The 17948-nt window shown below is 36.1% G+C and overlaps 1 protein-coding gene across 1 annotated transcript in view; it reads left to right on the forward strand.

Annotated features, from left to right (window-relative positions):
* LRRC6 (leucine rich repeat containing 6) overlaps positions 1-17948 on the forward strand; it is a 33547-nt gene that overhangs the window by 10041 nt on the left and 5558 nt on the right. Inside the window, exons 6-11 of the mRNA XM_018074419.2 lie at positions 720-908; positions 3562-3639; positions 6155-6220; positions 7872-7941; positions 8765-8860; positions 14196-14281. Coding sequence (XP_017929908.2) covers positions 720-908; positions 3562-3639; positions 6155-6220; positions 7872-7941; positions 8765-8860; positions 14196-14281 — 585 coding nt within the window. The remainder of the gene's footprint in view (positions 1-719; positions 909-3561; positions 3640-6154; positions 6221-7871; positions 7942-8764; positions 8861-14195; positions 14282-17948) is intronic.

Consider the following 17948-nt stretch of genomic DNA (forward strand, 5'->3'; position numbering starts at 1 on the left):
GTAGCAGGTCTTTGGAGATGTAAAAGGCTTTGCAGTGTTGATTTTCATACTTCTTTCACTTCATATCACTGATAGTCCCTAGACAGCAGCAGGATTTTTATCTGGGGTCATCTTACACTGCAGTTGCCATCCATCTTATTTTTAATCTAATAGAGACTAAGTTCCATGGAGCTGCCTGCAGAACTTTGTCCTCATAGATCACAGCTCTATCATAAATTTAGTTTTCTCCCTCTGTTGGTAGAGAATTAGAGAGGCTTAGAGCTAGAAGAAAAAAATTACTCAATGTTAAGATGGCACTTGAGGAGATGCTTATTGCTACTTTATAAGTTTCTAATTTGCTGCTGCCTGATATTGGGAATACTTAAACATCACATGGACTGAAAGTTTTCTCTCACCTGAAAGTTGTGAGGGTATCTGAAAATTCTGCCTCTGAAATTGAATCTGTTGAACTATCTATCAGGGTTTTCAGAGGATTAGTCATAGCCATACTATCACTTCTTAGACAAGTCAATGAAAAACATTATGTCAAAATGTGTTTTGTTGATTGACAGAAAAAGCAGAGCAGAGGATGTTACCCCAATATATAAGATATTGTTCTTGGTAGGAATTATACAGTTGTTATTACTGGGTTGAAAAAAATATTACTGTAATTATTCATTAGCAAGAACTGTTACTCTTCCTTCATTTCATTGGGATAATATTCCAGTTTTCTTGTGTAGCCCCAATTCCCTACAGGAGAAAGAAAACCATCAAGCAGAAGGCGATGAAGAGCAGGAAACATGCAGAACAGTTGAAGATGATGAAGAAGACAGAAGATTTTGGGAGGAGCCTACACCATATACTCCAGAATCTAGATTAGAAACTCACAGATACATTGAAGAAAAGCGGAGAGCTAAAGACAATATAAGGTGCTTTTTTGTTTTAATATGTTCTATGAATTGAAGAAAGAGACATTTTCTAAGGTACAGAGGACAGGCGGGTGACTGCCTGACATTAAATATTACTGAGAACTGGCAGCTTAAATCCCTGTTGCCTGTGAAAATAGGCTTATAAAAATATAAATTAAATATTCAGATTGTTCATTTTGCTTTGTTTCATTTTCTGAACTTCATTTATGGTACTCTTTATTTTTCCTCGAATAGGGTTTTTAAATGTAATTTCTCTTTTCAACTCCATTTGATGGAGTTTAGAAGTTTCACTTTTCTGTCAGCTAAGTAATATGTTTTGTGTAGTTCTACATTTAATATTCTGCTAAAAGCATTCATGCAGATTGCATTATATAAATGCCATAAGGTCATGCTACAAAATTTTTGCACAAGTGGCATTTCAGGAACTTTTTCTGTGTAACTGAGAATTTTTTTCGCATACTTTAGAAAGTATATTTGTCATAAGTAATAGGATTCTTCATGTTATCTGGGCTACTTGGCATGGTGAATCTGAAGAAGTCTGGCCCCTGAAAAGCCTTTAAAACCTTCTAAAGTTGTCACTGGTTTTGCTGAACATGGAAAATTCATGCAGATACTAGCAAAAAGCCACAGTATTTTACTGCTACTGGCTTATCAGTTCCACAAACATTGTAAGCAATGTCTTTTTTTTTTCTTTACTTATATAACATAATTTGTACCAGAGATTTTTTTAGCTGTTCTTTTTAAGGGCATGCTTTTTGGAAATTTTATCAAGCCTAAGTGTTGAAAAAGTCAGTCCTAGGGAGCTCTCCAAGAAATCTGGAAGTGTGCATAACTTGTTGCTATTATTAATTCAAGGTCTAACTTGAAGAACTACTGTGAATCCAGATCCTACCCAGTTAGAATTTTGCTATGTTTGGAAGTGCCTTGCTCTACTCAAAAGCAAATGTGTTCCAAATGCTTCCCTGTAAGGATTCAAGGAGAGTCCAAATAGTGTTGTATTAAAGATAGAATAATTATTTTTGGGATTTTTCTAAATTTTGAGAGCATTTGAAGGAGTTAAATATCCTTTTGGTGTTTGTTTTGGTTTAGTGTTGATGTTTGTGTTAGGTAGCATGAGAAAGGTTAGAACAGAAAAGTGGCCCTGACAACTTGAAATCCTCTGGTAGACAGAGGCTGAAATACAACTTTCATATAAGTTACTCAGTATAAAAGGATGTGTATTTTAGTATAAAATTGACATGAACATATCTTTTGAGCAGGGTGGTGGTTTGTTCACTTTTATTTCAAGTCAAGAGTTGAAATTCAGGTATAGAAACTGTTAGCCCACAAATCCCACACGAGAACTCTGATTTATATTGTAGAATAGTATTTAACACATGGATAACTGTGAATCTTTCTTAAACAGAAATTGGTTTTATATAGTCATTCTAGTAGCTGAGTGGTTTTATTTCTTCCTCAAATCCGTTGTATTTATAGACCAAATCTGGTTTTATGTTTTTTCCCCCCAAGGGGTTCTAAATCTTAAGTATACTTTATATCCCTCATTAGTGATTTATATTTAATATTCTCTTAACCTTGGACTTAGAGTAAGAAATTGGTTCAGGAGCAAAAAAACCCAATGCATTGCTGCTGAGTTTTTTTGAGAAATATTTTCTTTTTGATATGCTGGCTGAAGTAAGCATACCTACTATATTGACCAGCTGAAGAGTAGATTAATACAACATGACAATTGCAGTGCTGTATTTTTAACAGCCATATTTTTACCTACATGCAAGCAAGGTTTTTCTTTTTCATGTTATAAGATTCCTTACTCTTCCTTTCCTTGCTAAACATTTGAAGAGGAAAATACCAGTACTACAAGTCTTAATGATCTTACTGTGACCTGCTTTGTTTGGGCAGATAAATTTAAGGTAGCTTCTTTATTGCACTAATTGAAAGTCAGCCATAGTTTGATTGCTGATAGCTGGAAATGGATAGTGAATAAGTACATCATCAATACATCAGGAATACGTATTGTATTTTTTCAAGGAAGAACACAGCAAAAAAATGTAATAAATACATCAACAAATAATGTATATGTCTGCACTTGGGCCCTACTGTATCATATTTGGTGCTGCTTGTAATCTTTTGACCATTAAAATTCTTTTTACTAGTGCAGAAGTGACTGAGAGACTGATGCTGTTTGGAGATAGGCCAAGCATTTGTTCAGTAGTAGTAATTAAGTGAGCATAAATAAAATTTCTTTAGGCTTGCTTAAACATACATCAAACCAGTTAGCAGCAACAGCACTTCATGATTAGTTTGACCATTCATAACTAGAATTTTCAGATGTTTAAGCAATCCACTGTTTTCTTATGGTATACCAGATAATTTGATATATTACTGTTTGATAGTGGATATTGTGACATGCAAAAGAAATTGTTATCCATGTAAGATGTGATATTACAAAGCATTTGCTCATCTTTAGCCAATGTTTTTAATGTGCAGTTGGAAATGTGATATAATCTGTTTTGTTCCTGAAATAACTTATAGCCTGAACATCAAATACTAGATAATTCTTACTTTTTACCATGCTCTTTTTTTGCTATTAAACATAATAATAGCAAAATTTTAACCGTTAACCATAAACCATTTTTGTTTCTGTTTTGTTAAGGGAATCAAAAAAGAGTGAGAAGCCTCCTTGGACATTGATCACTGCAGAAGGAAAAGTTCTGAATGTGAATGTGCCTAAGTATGTAAGGTTAAGAGGTTAAACAGTCTAATCTCTCTATAGCTGATTTGGGAAACTAGTTCAACATGTGTGACAATACAAAAGTAAGAGAGATGAGAAATTCTTGTTGGAGTATTATATTCCTTTTGGAAAAACTGTCTTCTAAATTTGTACTCTGGTGCTGGAAAAAGAATCAGTTTTCAGTGAGTAAAGTGTTGAAGGTTGTTTAATTTAATATCTTAGTCTTAAATGATTAAACAACTTGTTTTTCTGTAAAAGATATATTTTAGTCTTTACCTTTCTATGGTAAGGCTCTTTCTTGGAGCATCTTGTTAATATGGAAAAAGTTTAACTGGTTTGACTATTAAAGGTAAATGTGTATGAGCAGCCACTTTAAATGTGGAAAAAAACATCCATGTAATATTTCTGGATGAAATCATTTTGTCCTCTGATAACAAATGTAAAATTGGCAGAATTGGGAAGGATACCTTATCAGCTTCTGTGGCATGAGGCCCTTTGACACTGAGTGAAGTCTATAGCAACAGAGGCTGGTGTTCTATCAGCCTCTGTTGTACCTGGGTATTCGAGTGTTTTGGAATGAGTTTCCAGGGATATCAGCCACGTGTTGTCATTAGTTTCACTTGAACCAAACCTTCATTTCTAAGGGAAAGGAGGAGACTGAGAGCACAAATGTTCCCTTATAAACAGCTCCCCAAAGAGCCTCTTACAAGAGACTGGCATCAGAAAGTGGCCACTTACCTGTCTACTGTTCTCTGAAGAAGTTTTTCCATCTTAAGACTTAAATAGCTGCAAAACCAAAGCTATGAAAACACTTGTCCTGCTTTCCAAATCTTGGAAATTTATAAATCCATGCAAATCAAAAGAATTTGAAAACCTACATTATATGTAGTACACAATATTCAGTAAAAATATATATATAAATTTCTAGTCCAGAGAAGACAACCATAAAATAATTTAAATCTTGTGCTAATAGAAGCTAATTATGCCTTTAAAAAGCAGAGATATGTAGACTAAAGCCCTGGCTGTCTTTTTAGAAAAAATACAGGGTTTACTGTTAGCAGCAGACCTGTTTGTGTCACCCAAGTTTTCTGGATTAGAATTTAGTCTGTGGATGTGCCCACGTAAAGCCAGACCAATCAGCATTTTTTTTTCATGGCTTCAACAAGAATATCACAGCTCCTCAGTGCAATCTGGCAGTGAATTGGAGAGGCATGAAGAGAGAGATACGAGCAAGCAGATGGTATTCTCCAAAGTTTTTGCTTCAGTGTGGAAGTCTAATGTCCATAAGAGTGTCCAGGTTTCTCTGCCATTCTTTTGGAAGGTTAGGAAAAGAAATGGCTGCATTCTACTGAGGACAGACTATTTCTCTTCTTCAGTTCTGATTAAGCTTCCTCCTAGAAAATTTTACAGTTCTGTCTTCTTGTTCACCCTTTATGTGTTAGTGAATTCTCAAAACCAGTAATGCAGTGAGAGAAAGAAGCTGTTTTGTATTCATTGCACTTTACCATTAAAAAGACACATAAACTACTATTCCATAAACTTTCTTGCAAATTGACTGTATCAGAATATAGGAGAGAAAAGAGTAAAAAGTATATCTGGCAAATATTTTTAATGCTGAAAAAAATTACTCTTTTATCTGTTAACATTTGAGCATCTTTCCGTTATGTGAACCCAATGTATCTAAGTATTTTAATGTCAATGAAATAGTCCAGATAAATTACTTCAAGCAAACACCTCTCATTTTATACTAATAACTAATTTATAAAATTATTCTCATAGGTGATTTTATTCTGGTTTTTTCTATACTTTAATACATGGGAAACTTTTGAGCATGTGAGCAGACCTTGTAAGTCTAGACTAGATCTCCTTAGATTGTAGCAATAGGTGATGTTTTCAATTTATAACTGGTAAGATTTGTTTGTAATTTTAAGAACTCAGCCAGCAGATCACAAACATGCAGATAATACAATCTACAGGCTCATTTTCAACAAATGTGAAGATTATAGAACCGAGGCTATTATGCAAATCATGTTTTACTTTGGAAATGCACAGACCGATATCTAGGCAAATTAATTGCTATGAACAAAATTGATTTTTTTTAACATACCATAATGTTAGAGTTGCCAAGTTCTGGGCTTTCCATGCATTTTATATCTGATTTTTTTCTATGAAGATGTAACAGAGCAGGCAGGTTTCACCAGCAGATGTCTCTCGTTCTGCATTGACAGAATGAGCTTAATTTTAACTGACCTTCAGCAGTGGGGTTTTTTTTCATTTTCTTGTGGATTGAGTGGGAAGAACAGAAAATAAATGTAAGAATTACTTCGGTTCAAATGCCAGTATTTTTTTCTGTTCATGAGGCAAGTTGCAACCGTTTCTAAAATGATCACATGACATATTGTCTAAATGGTATTTGTATTCATCCGAAAGTGCTAGCAGTTGAAGTGTGCTGTAATGTTTGCTTATTCACTGCAGTTGTATTTATACTGGAAGTGTTTCTTATCATTGTTATTAGGCTTCATTTCTCTTTGAAAGATGATGAAGAAAACAACCAGTTCATCTTGGAACTTGCTGTTTACAGGTCAGATTTCTTTTTTTCCTCTTAATTTTTGCCATTTGTAAGATCTAATACACAGTGTTTCAATTATACTCCTCCCTGTACTGGGGCCTTTTCAAGAGGAAAACAAAAACCAAAGGGGTGATGCAATAAATCTTGAAGCCTGTGCCACAGAAGTGAAGCCAAATAAGCTAAAGACCCTTTAGGCTGTTCTGTTACTCCTGAATGAGGACTGTGTCCTATTGGGAAGTGATGTTTTCTGCAGTCCACAGGCAGGTCTCCTCCATGCCTGTCGTTTCATACTTACGTAAAATCTTTTCCATTCTTCATTTGCAGATCAGGGTTGTAGGGAGTGGGCTTTTTGCTCATTTTTTGGCCCTAGAAGTGCTCCAGTACAATTCACATCCTTATACTTAAATTCTTCTCCTCCCTGAAAAAGAGCAGGGTAGCCTTGTCCTACTTTCCTTGCTTACTGGAAAGAGTCCATGGCTAATTCTTGAACTATACCAGGGCATTACCTGGAATAAATTTGGTTGAACCAGGCCAAAGTATCATGAAGAGAACTGATAACTATTTGGTAGTATGTATATTTAAGCAGTACAATGACCTTTTCCATTCCTCAGGAAGAGGCTGGAAACCCACAAGTTTATCTACCCATAATAGGAACTTGTTAGAGTAAAGCTGGAACTAGTTTTACAGCACAGAAATACTGTTCTTGCCAGGTGTTCTTCCCTTAAAGCTCGTTAATTTCCCTCAGAAGAGGCCTGCTCCATGTTTCTGAATTATAAGATACAGGCTTTTTGGAAGCTCAGAAAATCTGTTCAGGTGCAATAAATTGTTTGATGTGTTACAGAATCAAAGAATCATTTAGGTTGAAAAAGACCTCCAAGATCATGGAGTCCAACCTTTGACCCATCATCACCTTGTCAACTAAACCATGGCACTGAATGCCATGTCCAGTCATTTCTTGAACACCTCCAGGGATAGTGACTGCACCACCTCCATGGCAGTGCATATCGTAATGTTCTGTGCTCACTTGTAAGAAATGCAGACTAAATAATCTGAAAAATTCACCTGAGAAGTAATGTTATTAAAGAAGGGAAATGGGGAATACATACTTGTACATTCACATGACTCGCATCAGGTGTCACATGATGAAGAGCAGATGTTAAAGTGGAGTTTTTACAGGTCATAAATTTTGTTTGACAGTACTGAAATTTAAAAGTATTGTGTTTTTTGGGAACGTAAAGTATTTCTGTTCATTAGTTTCCAGCAAATTCTGTGCAAAAAAAGAGAAGTCCTATTATAAATTTACTAGTAAAGACTTCAGAAAGAAAAGTAGGAAAACAATTTTGCAATTTTAAATAGAACATAGATTACTTTTCTTATTAATGTAAAGCACTACAGTAATAGATGAAAAACCTTTTTGTTCTCCACAAAGGTTTTGAATTCTTGCAGTTATACAATAGCTAATGGGATGGACTTCACAGAATTTAGACATTATTTTAATGGACATTCACAAGAAGATTGTGTTTTTCTTTCAAAGACTTTAAATTCTAATAATACAACTTAATAACTGAAATTTAAGTTTGTACTTTATAAACTGTGAAATCATCACAAAAGAGGTATATAGTCTACTATAGATTGATTCATGTATTTATATTTCATTCTGAAGATATTTAGACACTTCTCTGCTTGATGTTGACGTGCAGCCAACTTACATACGAGTACTGGTGAAGGAAAAGGTTGGTGTTTTCTTACTACATTCATTTCCAACCAGGAGTTAATGTTTACCATAGTTGTTCAGTGGACTATGGATTTGATTCGTATGAGTTCCCAATTGTATCTATGCAAAAAGAATGTTCTTTAAATACCTGCTTTATTTTGGACCACATATAAACTGTGGACATCCTAACCAGAAGACTTGCAAAGCCTGCAATTGAAATTTCACTGTCTTTCTCTCCTTCTCTCTTCTTATTCCCCCCACACAGTGTACCATAATTCACTTTAGAAGAGAGCTTCCCAGTTGCCCTAGGCTAGAATTTAGCAATTTCACAATCTGGAATTTATAGCTGACAGAAACCAATGGATGTGTACTCTTCTAAAAGGGCATTTAAAATGTCATTCCAGTTTTCTCTCTTCTCAGTGGTTTTAATTTTGTCATCAGTTTTTTTAAAAATTCAAAGTACTTTCACAGTAAACCAAAATCCCTATTTTTGACTGTACCAACTGAATAAACAAAACTTCAGAATTGCTTTACATCCAAAATAGACTGGATAATCTTTCTCATTTAATTGCTAATGTAAGTCAAGCATCATTTTATAACCTTCTTTAGAAATGTCACTTCAGGAATGGCAGCAATTCAGGAATATACATCTGACTATACTTACAAGTAAAAGCTGGTTAGCATGCTAATAATTTATTAGGATTATATAAAGTGAGAGTATTTAGACCTATACTGGCCTTAAAATCAAAGGATGTGAGAGTGATATTTTAACATGTGTTCTGTCCATATCAAAGAAAGAAAAAAGTTAGCATGATGTACTTCAATCCCATATTTTCTTATAGCCATTTCAGTTTGTCCTCCCTGAGGAAGTGAAGCCAGACAGCAGCTCTGCTAAAAGATCACAAACAACTGGTCATTTGGTTGTCACCATGCCAAAGGTATGTAAAGTAGTCTGAGGAGACATCACACGAAGATCCTTAAATGTTGTGAGTACTTTGGGAATATTTCTGAGTTACAGGTAACATCTGGCTTGATAAAGATATACAGGCTAGCCTTTCCCATCAGGGCATATTTTCCAAAAAAGGAACATTGCATAAGGACAATATAATCAGAGAGCCAAACCTTAGTATTTATAATCCCTTTAAAGGAACATTATGAAAATCAGTATTAATAGAACTGTTTGTATTTCCTTTATTTTAAACAAACCCAGCTTTTTATGTGCTAAAAGAGACTCTGCAAAACATGCAGTATTATGCAAATGTGTGAGAAGATAATTTTTTTTGAAATAATGAAAATAAGCAACATACCTACTTTCTTTTTCCACTTGTGAAACAATAAAAACAATTCAGTTTTTCAAAATTTGTGTGGCACACATATGTATGAAGGTCACATTATTGTGCAAATAGAGACACTCCTGTCATGTCTCATGTTTGGAACAAGAGTTGTTTCATTCATTTCTCCTTCACGCTCTCCCTGGTTGGAAAGGATCCACTGAGTAGTCGTACAAAGTGTTGTAGTCATAGAGCAAGAAGGTTGTTGCAATTTAGTATTTCAATTGAAACTACTTGGAGCAGAGAGAGAGCTGGAAGTTTTAGGGAGGTGGAGTTCCAGAGATGAGAATGAATTCTGTGATGGGGTCCTGGAAGTTGAGGGAGAGGTTAATCAAGTGTTCTTCTGCAATTATGCCTTGGGAAGGTTGGGCTGCTTTTCAGACCTTTAGGACTACATCATATACTTTCAGTTTTCAGAGTAGGGTAACCCTACCCTAGGATAGTTACAGTAAAAAATTAACCTTTTGGTGTTCTAGCCTTACCCTTCTGGCCTTTAGGAAGTTTCTTTGCTGTGTGAGAGGAGAGGTACATGGGGCTACATGTGAGTCTACCAGAATATATCAATTACAGCATTTTCTTCTGAAGGAAGAAGCTATTTAGCTGAAATAGCTTCAGCTGCTGTTTGGGGTCAGTTCTTTCTCTTTGTGCTCTGATTTAATTTTAAGACTATGCAGCTAGTAGTTCTAACTAAAAAGTTATTTTTCATTTTTGGCTTTGTCCATTTGTGATTCTTACCTTCTATATTTCCTTCCATTATCCAGTCCCATAGTCTGTCTGTCCCTATGAGGAGAGCCTCTCATTAAATCACAAACTATCACTCTAGCATCAAGCGTGCAGTTTTACTAAGAGCTTAAAGAATACTGAAAATTGAACTCATTTGGTTAAGGTCCATATTTTGTTAATGTTCAAAATTCACTCATATGAGAATTTATGCTTTCATAAATTTATTTGAAAATGAGGCCTTGACATTTACCATTTTGGATAATGTCATTTTCAAATGTATATGAACAGTCTTGTTTACTACTTACTTGTTGTTTGCATATTTTAAGTGCTATCAGCTTTCTATCCCATGCCCTGCTTTATTACTCATCCATCTTGCTAGTTCTTTGTGGATGATCAGTGCCTTAGAAAATGTAAATATTTCAGAGAGTCTTTGGATATATATTCAACTCTACCGCCTGCCTAGCAAGTCATACCTAAATCAGCAAAATTAATATTAGCTCTTTGTACTGTGATTGAGAACTGCCTTTATTCCATTATTAACTTTATATGTAACCTGCCTTAATATTTTGCTACACCTAAGTTTTTTACTTAGCCTCAGAGTCTGGAGTGTGCTTCATCTCAGAGGACCTGATTCTCAGGTATCTGTAAGACATGAGGAAAGAGAATAACTGGGTCAGCGTTCTCAGCTTTGCCTTGGTTTGGTTAAAAACTACTTGAGTAGCTTGGACACAGCAAGAGACGCATGATCGGAGTGCTGCATGGTCTAATGTCTTTGTTGTCATTGGATCCAAACACTTGGATCCTGGAAAGCAGCTTTGCAGAAAAGCACTGGGGAGTCTTTGTTGCCATGAAACTGAACATGAGTCAGCAATGTCCTCTTCTGTCAAAGACCAATTGTATCCTGAGCTGCATTAGGAGTGTTGTCAGCAGGTTGAGGGAGGCAATCCTTCCCCTGTGTTTGGCATTGCTGAGGTACACATGGAGAACTGTGTCCAGTGCTGGGCTCCCCAGTGCAAGAGAGACATGGACATGCTGGAGAGAATGTTATTATTAATAGTATGTAATCTAGGAAGCGAGGTATAATGAATAATGATTAACAACTGGAAGACCAATAGGTATTTTTCTTGCAGAATATTATGGCTGATTTTATCAACAATGCTTGAGAATACTAATTTGAGATCGCCAACTTAATATGAGTTCCTTTTAGTAAGATAATTGGAAGACCAGAGTTCATGCAAGTTCTTTCAGGCTGTATCAATAAGACAAGCCTAGTGACTATATTGCACTACATTTAATATTTTTGTTCCTGATAAAAAGTTATCAAAATAAAATTATTTGCAACTAGATAAATGGCCTAGCACATTCCTTAGGTAACTGAAATATTAAAAAATGCCACTGACCTAAAAATAGTGTCCTATAAGATGCTGCTTGCCATAGTATCCTAAAAATATCTCACTCTTCTCAGTAACAGAACAGAAATCTAACTGAATTGTGAGTGTTTTTCACTTCCTTTAGTGAGTTTCTAATCAAGTTACTAAACCTTGCACCATTCATCTTCCAGCCTGTTCATAGTTCTCAAGACTTTAAAAAGAAAAACAAAACCTCTTTCCTTGCCTCTCCAATGACCTTGCCACACCACAGATGCTGGAGATAGTAAATTCCACATGAAGCAGAAGAAAGCAAATAATTTTCACCTTCTTTTCTGGGAACATTTTTTTTAACTGTGCTGTTTACTATACATCAAATCCCACAGAATGGGTGCCTTTCTAAGGCAGTGTCTATTGACATTTTTTTGGAAGGTCATCAAAAGAACCTGAAGGACACAAGTTTCAGTGAAATGATACAGTGACACTGTTAAAGTGTAGTGTTTGTGCTGTAATAATCATCTGTACAGAGATTTTGCATGACTACATTGTATGTGCTTCATATTCTGGGAAAAATATTTGAGACTTGAAGCTTTTCAAATCTTGAACATCTGTTCCTGGCAGCATCATCTTTGCAGATGATGCAGGAAAATTAAAACCTGAGAGTTTCTTTAAAAGACTTTGACCAAAATTGGCGTATATGATTTTATGAAATGTCATCCTGGATTACACCAGTAACATTTTAATTAATGTCTGAGAAAAAGCATCGAAACCCAATATTATTAGCAAGCAGGTTTAATTTAGGGTTCTGAGACATTCTGTGTCATGTTTTAAAACTTTCCTTTTCTTATTTTAGTGAATCAGACAGAAAAATTTGAACTTTTGATCACAAATGAATTCTGACAGCTTTTTATTGCCTGGGCCTTCAAAAGCATTTAGAAATGTAAAGATCAGTGAGAGTTAAATTCCTTAATTAATCTAAAAATAGAAGTGGTATATATTATGCATGTCAGTGTTATTTGATAGAATTACATTATATAATTCTCACTTATCTAGGTATGGTAAATGCAGTAATATTTCATTACCATCAAAGGCATGTGGAGACATACAGCTGTGGAGCCCTGGAAATCTAATAATCCTTCAGAATAAATGTGTTTCAGTGAAACTCTGTTACTCAATGGAATTCCCATTGTAGAAGAAGAAAGTACTGCAGGAAAAAAATGTGGACTGAAAATATGAATAAAAATACAGTTTTCACATATTTCTACTGGTTTCTCAACTATACTCCAGAATCTGTTTAACACACCTATGTCTAGCACTCTCTGATAATGGTGTTGTTTCTGTTTTCTAATTAATGTAAATATTAGAAATAGTTTCATATAATAACTTCCAGAAAACTTCATCATATTAATTTAGTCCATCTTCCCGCATACCATAGGCTTTAAATTTGACACAGTTACCTCTGTACTGAGCCCAGTCTTACCTTTGGCCACAATTGAAGCTATGGCAGTTCTGTTTTTCAGAGCAGTTTTCCTCAGTGATCACTGTCACTAAGAGGTGGACAGTCAGTTACTGGCGTGGTGAAGCTCACATACCATTTTTTCAGAAAGAACTAAAATTACAAAGTATTCCTTAGTTTTTGGTTTGTTTGTTTGGGTTTTTTTTTAACTGAACAGAGGTAGGAGGACATCTTTTGAGCAGAAGAACTTTTATGTCAAGCAATATTTGATAATTGATAGATGTTCTCGTAGGCAAATCCTAATAACCCTTACCTAAGTTGCAAGATCAGTTCTTGTCAAGGAACTATCTTCTGTTGAGTCCAGAACCAGCACATTTCTTTACCATCCTTGATGATGCTCTGAGGGCAAAGTAAGGAACACGAGTCTCAAGGGGATCAGTGGAATAAATTATTTTAACAGAACAGAACACTTGAGGGCCTCCTGAGAAAAGAGGGTACAAAGAAACAGACTTTGCTTCACCAGAGCATATAGAGAATGAAAGGGCATCAGCCCCTTCACACTGAATTCTGGAAACAAATGACAGAAGCTACAGGTTTTGTCTTATTTCTTGGGGGCATTAAAATGGAGACTCTAAATTCGCAGCGCTTCTGGAACAGACTGCTCTCAAATCAACTACACTATGAAATAGTCAATAAAATGAACTATTTGGTATGCTTCCTGGTCTTCTTCCTTTCAAATGCTTAAGGGATCCCTCTCCCATGATGTTGTTAAGAAGGGAAAAAGACTCCTTTGCAATGAGATAACACATCTTCCAAAAAATGATGGCAGACATGTTTTCTTTGAGAAGGGGAATTCACTTGGACTTTAAACTTAAGATTCTGTTTTAGCAAAGATGCTGAGGGAGTTTGTGGTCACTTGTAATTTTTATAAAGAGTGAGGAGAAGTCCAGACTGTAGCCGAGTCTGTAATAAAAATGTCTGAACAACAAGCACATGGACACCAGAACTGAAATGTAAGTGAGAGGCATATCATGAATCAATTAGTTAGCTATGGAAAAAATAAGTAATATGCATTATTAACATGGTACTAAACAAGACAGCATATATTTAAATATTAATAGATGTATATATTTAAATACTCTCATATATATATATATATATATATACACTTTTATAAATGTTTGACTATAATTTCATTCAGATAATTTGGTTAAATTTGCCTTATGTCTGTGCTTCATGCTGAGTGAAGAGTGTTAAAATCTATCAGAAGGAATAAATGTCACAAGAGAAAATTTATGCAGACACTCTCAATTTTCTATTTTGGAGAGTATTTAAATGCTTGTGAGCAAAGTGTCAACTTTTATGAGAATTATTTTTTTGTCTGTTTTTATTTCAGGCTAAAGAAATAATCCTGGCTAAGCAAAAACTTTCAGCTTCAAATAAACATTCTGACTGCAATACACTGCAAAAAAATGCAAGAAGGTAGTTCCTTTTTTTCTTCCATATTTGTTTTATTTTTGTCAGTGTGTTATTCACATGCCAGAAAATGTGCTTCTTATTATGTTATTGCTGAAAATAGGAAAACATTGATTTGTGTAGAGTAAAACTATTTCTATAAGCTTTAGACTAATAGCCTGTCTGGTGCTGTTTATAAAGTGATCTCCTCCAATAGCAGAGCCAAAAAAGCACTTACTTCTGCCCATCGGTTTTGTACCACCAGCTCATTCAGATTATTAACTGGTATATACTAAAACTAAATCACCTACTGAGAATGGGCTCTGCAGAGCTCCTTGCTATGGAACCCAAGTCTGAAAACCTTTTAGAAAGCAATGATTTCGAACCTCTGTCATGAATGTATTTTCTCACTGATACACAGTTTGAGCTACTGTGCAAGTAAATAGGTTCTGAAGGCAATTCTGCAAGGGTTTATAACATAGATCCATCCTGTTAAATGTGGTGCAAACTCCAGCTCTTGAAATCTTCCAGTTAGTGACTGCCAGAAGCAAGTATCCATGATGCAGGATTTTTTGGTTTTACCCTTAGCAAGTATTAATGTAGATGGACACTAGGGTTGATGGACACTTGGCCTAAGTAAAAATACTATGATATCTCTTTTAATCCTTCCTTTTCCTCTTGCTGTAGCCAATGGTATTTATATCAGAATAAGATAACAACAGAGTTTGTTGAGTTGTTTATCTGTTTATATTTGAAGTGTTGCACTTGTTTCCTTGTTTGATTTCATTGTGGTGAATGTTGACAAAAAGACTAAGCAGATAGTAAAAAAAAATGGTTCTGCAAGCGTCAGTTGTAATTAACGCTGCTTGTTATTTCTAATAAAAATCAGTCATTAACTTCTTTTCTTTAATAACCTGCATCATGAGAAGATAGGGCAACTGTAAGAATTCATTGAGGTAACTAAAGAGCCACAAGGACTGCACCAAGTCAGCAGTCATCACAACAGTGCATCATCTTGATTACTGAGTATTTCAAAAATTTTTAGGAGATCCAATCTAAATAGTGGATTCTTACTCTCCATTATATTTCTGAAGTCATGACGGTCAGGGGAAGTCCCTGGTGACTGGAAAAAATGGAAAGATTGCACCCATTTTTAAAAAAGGGAGGAAAAAAAGAGGACACTAGGGACTAGTTACCTGTCAGCCTCACCTTTGAAATTTCTACTTTGGGAAGATCATAGAACAGATCTTCCTAGAAGCTGTGTTAAGGCATGTGGAGGACAGGGGGCTGATTCATGACAGCCAGCACAGCTTCCCCAAGGGCAAGTCCTGCCTGACTAACTGAGGGCCTTCTATGATGGAGTGACCACATCAGTGGACAAGGGAAGGGCTATGGATGTCATCTATCTGGACTTCTGTAAAGCCTTTGACACAGTCCCCCACAACATCCTTCTCTCTGAATTGGAGAGAGATGGCTCTGATGGATGGACTGCTTCAGTGGATGAGGAATTGGTAGCATGGTTGCATCTAGAGGGGAGTAGGCAACGACTCAATGTCTGGAGGGAGATCCGTGATAAGTGGTGTCCCTCAGGGGACAGTGACATAGACAGTGGAACCAAGTGCACCCTCAACAGGTTTGCCAGTGACACCAAGCTGAGGGGTGCAGTTGACAGACCTGAAGGACGGGATGCCATCCAGAGGGACCTGGACAAGCTTGAGAAGTGGGCCCATGTGAATGTCATGAGGCTGGACAAGACCAAATGCAAGGTGCTGCATCTGGGTCAGGGCAACCCCTGGTGTAAATAAAGGGGAAAGAAGGGATTGAGAGAAGCCCTGAGAAGTACTTGGGGATACCTGTGCATGGAAAACTGGACATGAGCTGGCAATGTGCACTTGCATCCAGAAAGCCAGTTGTATCCTGGGCTGCATCCAAAGCAGTGTGGCCAGCAGGTCCAGGGAGGGGATTCCCCCTCTCTACTCCACTCTGGTGAAATCCTGCCTGGAGTACTCCATCCAGCTCTGGGGTCCTCAGTACAGGAAAGACATGGACCTGTTGGAGCCAGTCCAGAAGAGGACCACAAAAGTCATCAGAGGGCAGGGGCATCTGTCCTTTGAGGAAAGGCTGAGAGAGTTTGGGTTCTTTAGTCTGGAAAAGATAAGGCTCCAGGGAGCAGCCTTGCATAATAAAGAGGATCTTATAAAAAAGATGGGGACAGATTTTTTAATAGGGCTTGTAGCTACAGGACAAGGGGTGATTGTTTTAAAGTAAAAGAGGAGAAATATATAAGAAAGAAATTTTTTATTATGAGGATTGCCCAGAAAGGTGGTGGATGCACCATCCCTGTAACCATTAAAGGTCACGTTGAATGGGGCTCTGAGCAACCTGATCTAGTTGAGGATGTCCTTGCTCATTGCAGGGGTGTTGGATTTCAGTGCAGTTTTAAGTAATTATGAATATGCTTCCTGCAGATTTTGAGGGTTAAAATATTACAGGAATGTATATCACAAAAGTAGAAGTAGGAAAAGAGTCTCTGAATTACAGGTCTTTCTAAAAATAGTAAGTTTTGACCTCTTTAGTTGAAAAGTTGCTGAGTAGCCAGATGTTAAAAAATTTGCTGAATAGTTGTCTCTTAGATTACAGAACATTCATTACAGTGATTACACTTGACAGCTACAGATGTCTTAGCTAAATGCTGTCAGACATATAATCTGCTAAACTGTAATGTAGAGCTTTAAATCTCTTTAACTCTTGTTAGCTAGATTACATGATGATACTGTCATTACTTCTGCCACATATGAGGGATTTCTTGTGTGACTGTATACAGAACTGTATTTCAAACCTTCAGAGAGGCGAGTGTCTGTGGAAAGAATTTGACAGAGTGATTTATTACACTTACAAAGCCCCTATCAATGTAGCTCAGTATGCCAGTTCTGACTGGAACTGGCCTCACAGTTCAGCTGTGAGGTACTGGAGTTGAGTTCTCCACAACTGCATGGATGAAACTCAGTGGTAGGTAGGAACTCACTTTTCTGAATAATACTGGAAATTTTAAGAGTAACAGTTACATAAAGTCAATAATCCTTGTCTCAGCTTTAGACTATGCTTCCTTTAGCATATTGGAAAAGAAAAAAAATGGAATGAAACTCAAAATCTCTCTAAATGTAAATATATACTTCCTCCAGTAAAGAAAGATATATAAGAATATAACTATTTTTCTTTGTTTTTGGGGGTTTGTTGGGTTTGTTTTGTTTTGTTTTGTTTTTTACTGTAGATCTTAATATATGGAGGTTGAGAAATGCAGACAGAGAATGGATTAATTTGAAGAGGCAAAGGAATAGAGTGGCAATTTCTGCTTCACAAAGCAGAATTAAAAACTAGTCAGCAAGTTTCGATCTATACACATCTTCTATAATGAAATAAGGAATGTAAGGTAAAGGTAATTTCTGTTTGTGTAGTTCAGGCATTGCAAATCTGACTGCTTACTCAAAGTGTCTTTTTCCTCTTAGCTAAGCAGGAGTGCACTGGATGACTAAGCCAGCAGGTGCTGTCGAAAATATTGTGCAATGCATTAGGCTGGAAATCTGACTTGTGTTCTACTGGAATCAGTTCTTGGTGGCAGTATGTAATGTGTGCCTTTTTACAGAGTTTTTGTTTTGATGGGTTGTGTGGTTGGTTTGTTGGTTTGATTTGGTTC

Source organism: Manacus vitellinus, unplaced genomic scaffold (genome assembly GCF_001715985.3).
Source record: "Manacus vitellinus isolate BGI_N305 unplaced genomic scaffold, ASM171598v3 scaffold_1_pilon, whole genome shotgun sequence".
NCBI lineage: Eukaryota > Metazoa > Chordata > Aves > Passeriformes > Pipridae > Manacus > Manacus vitellinus.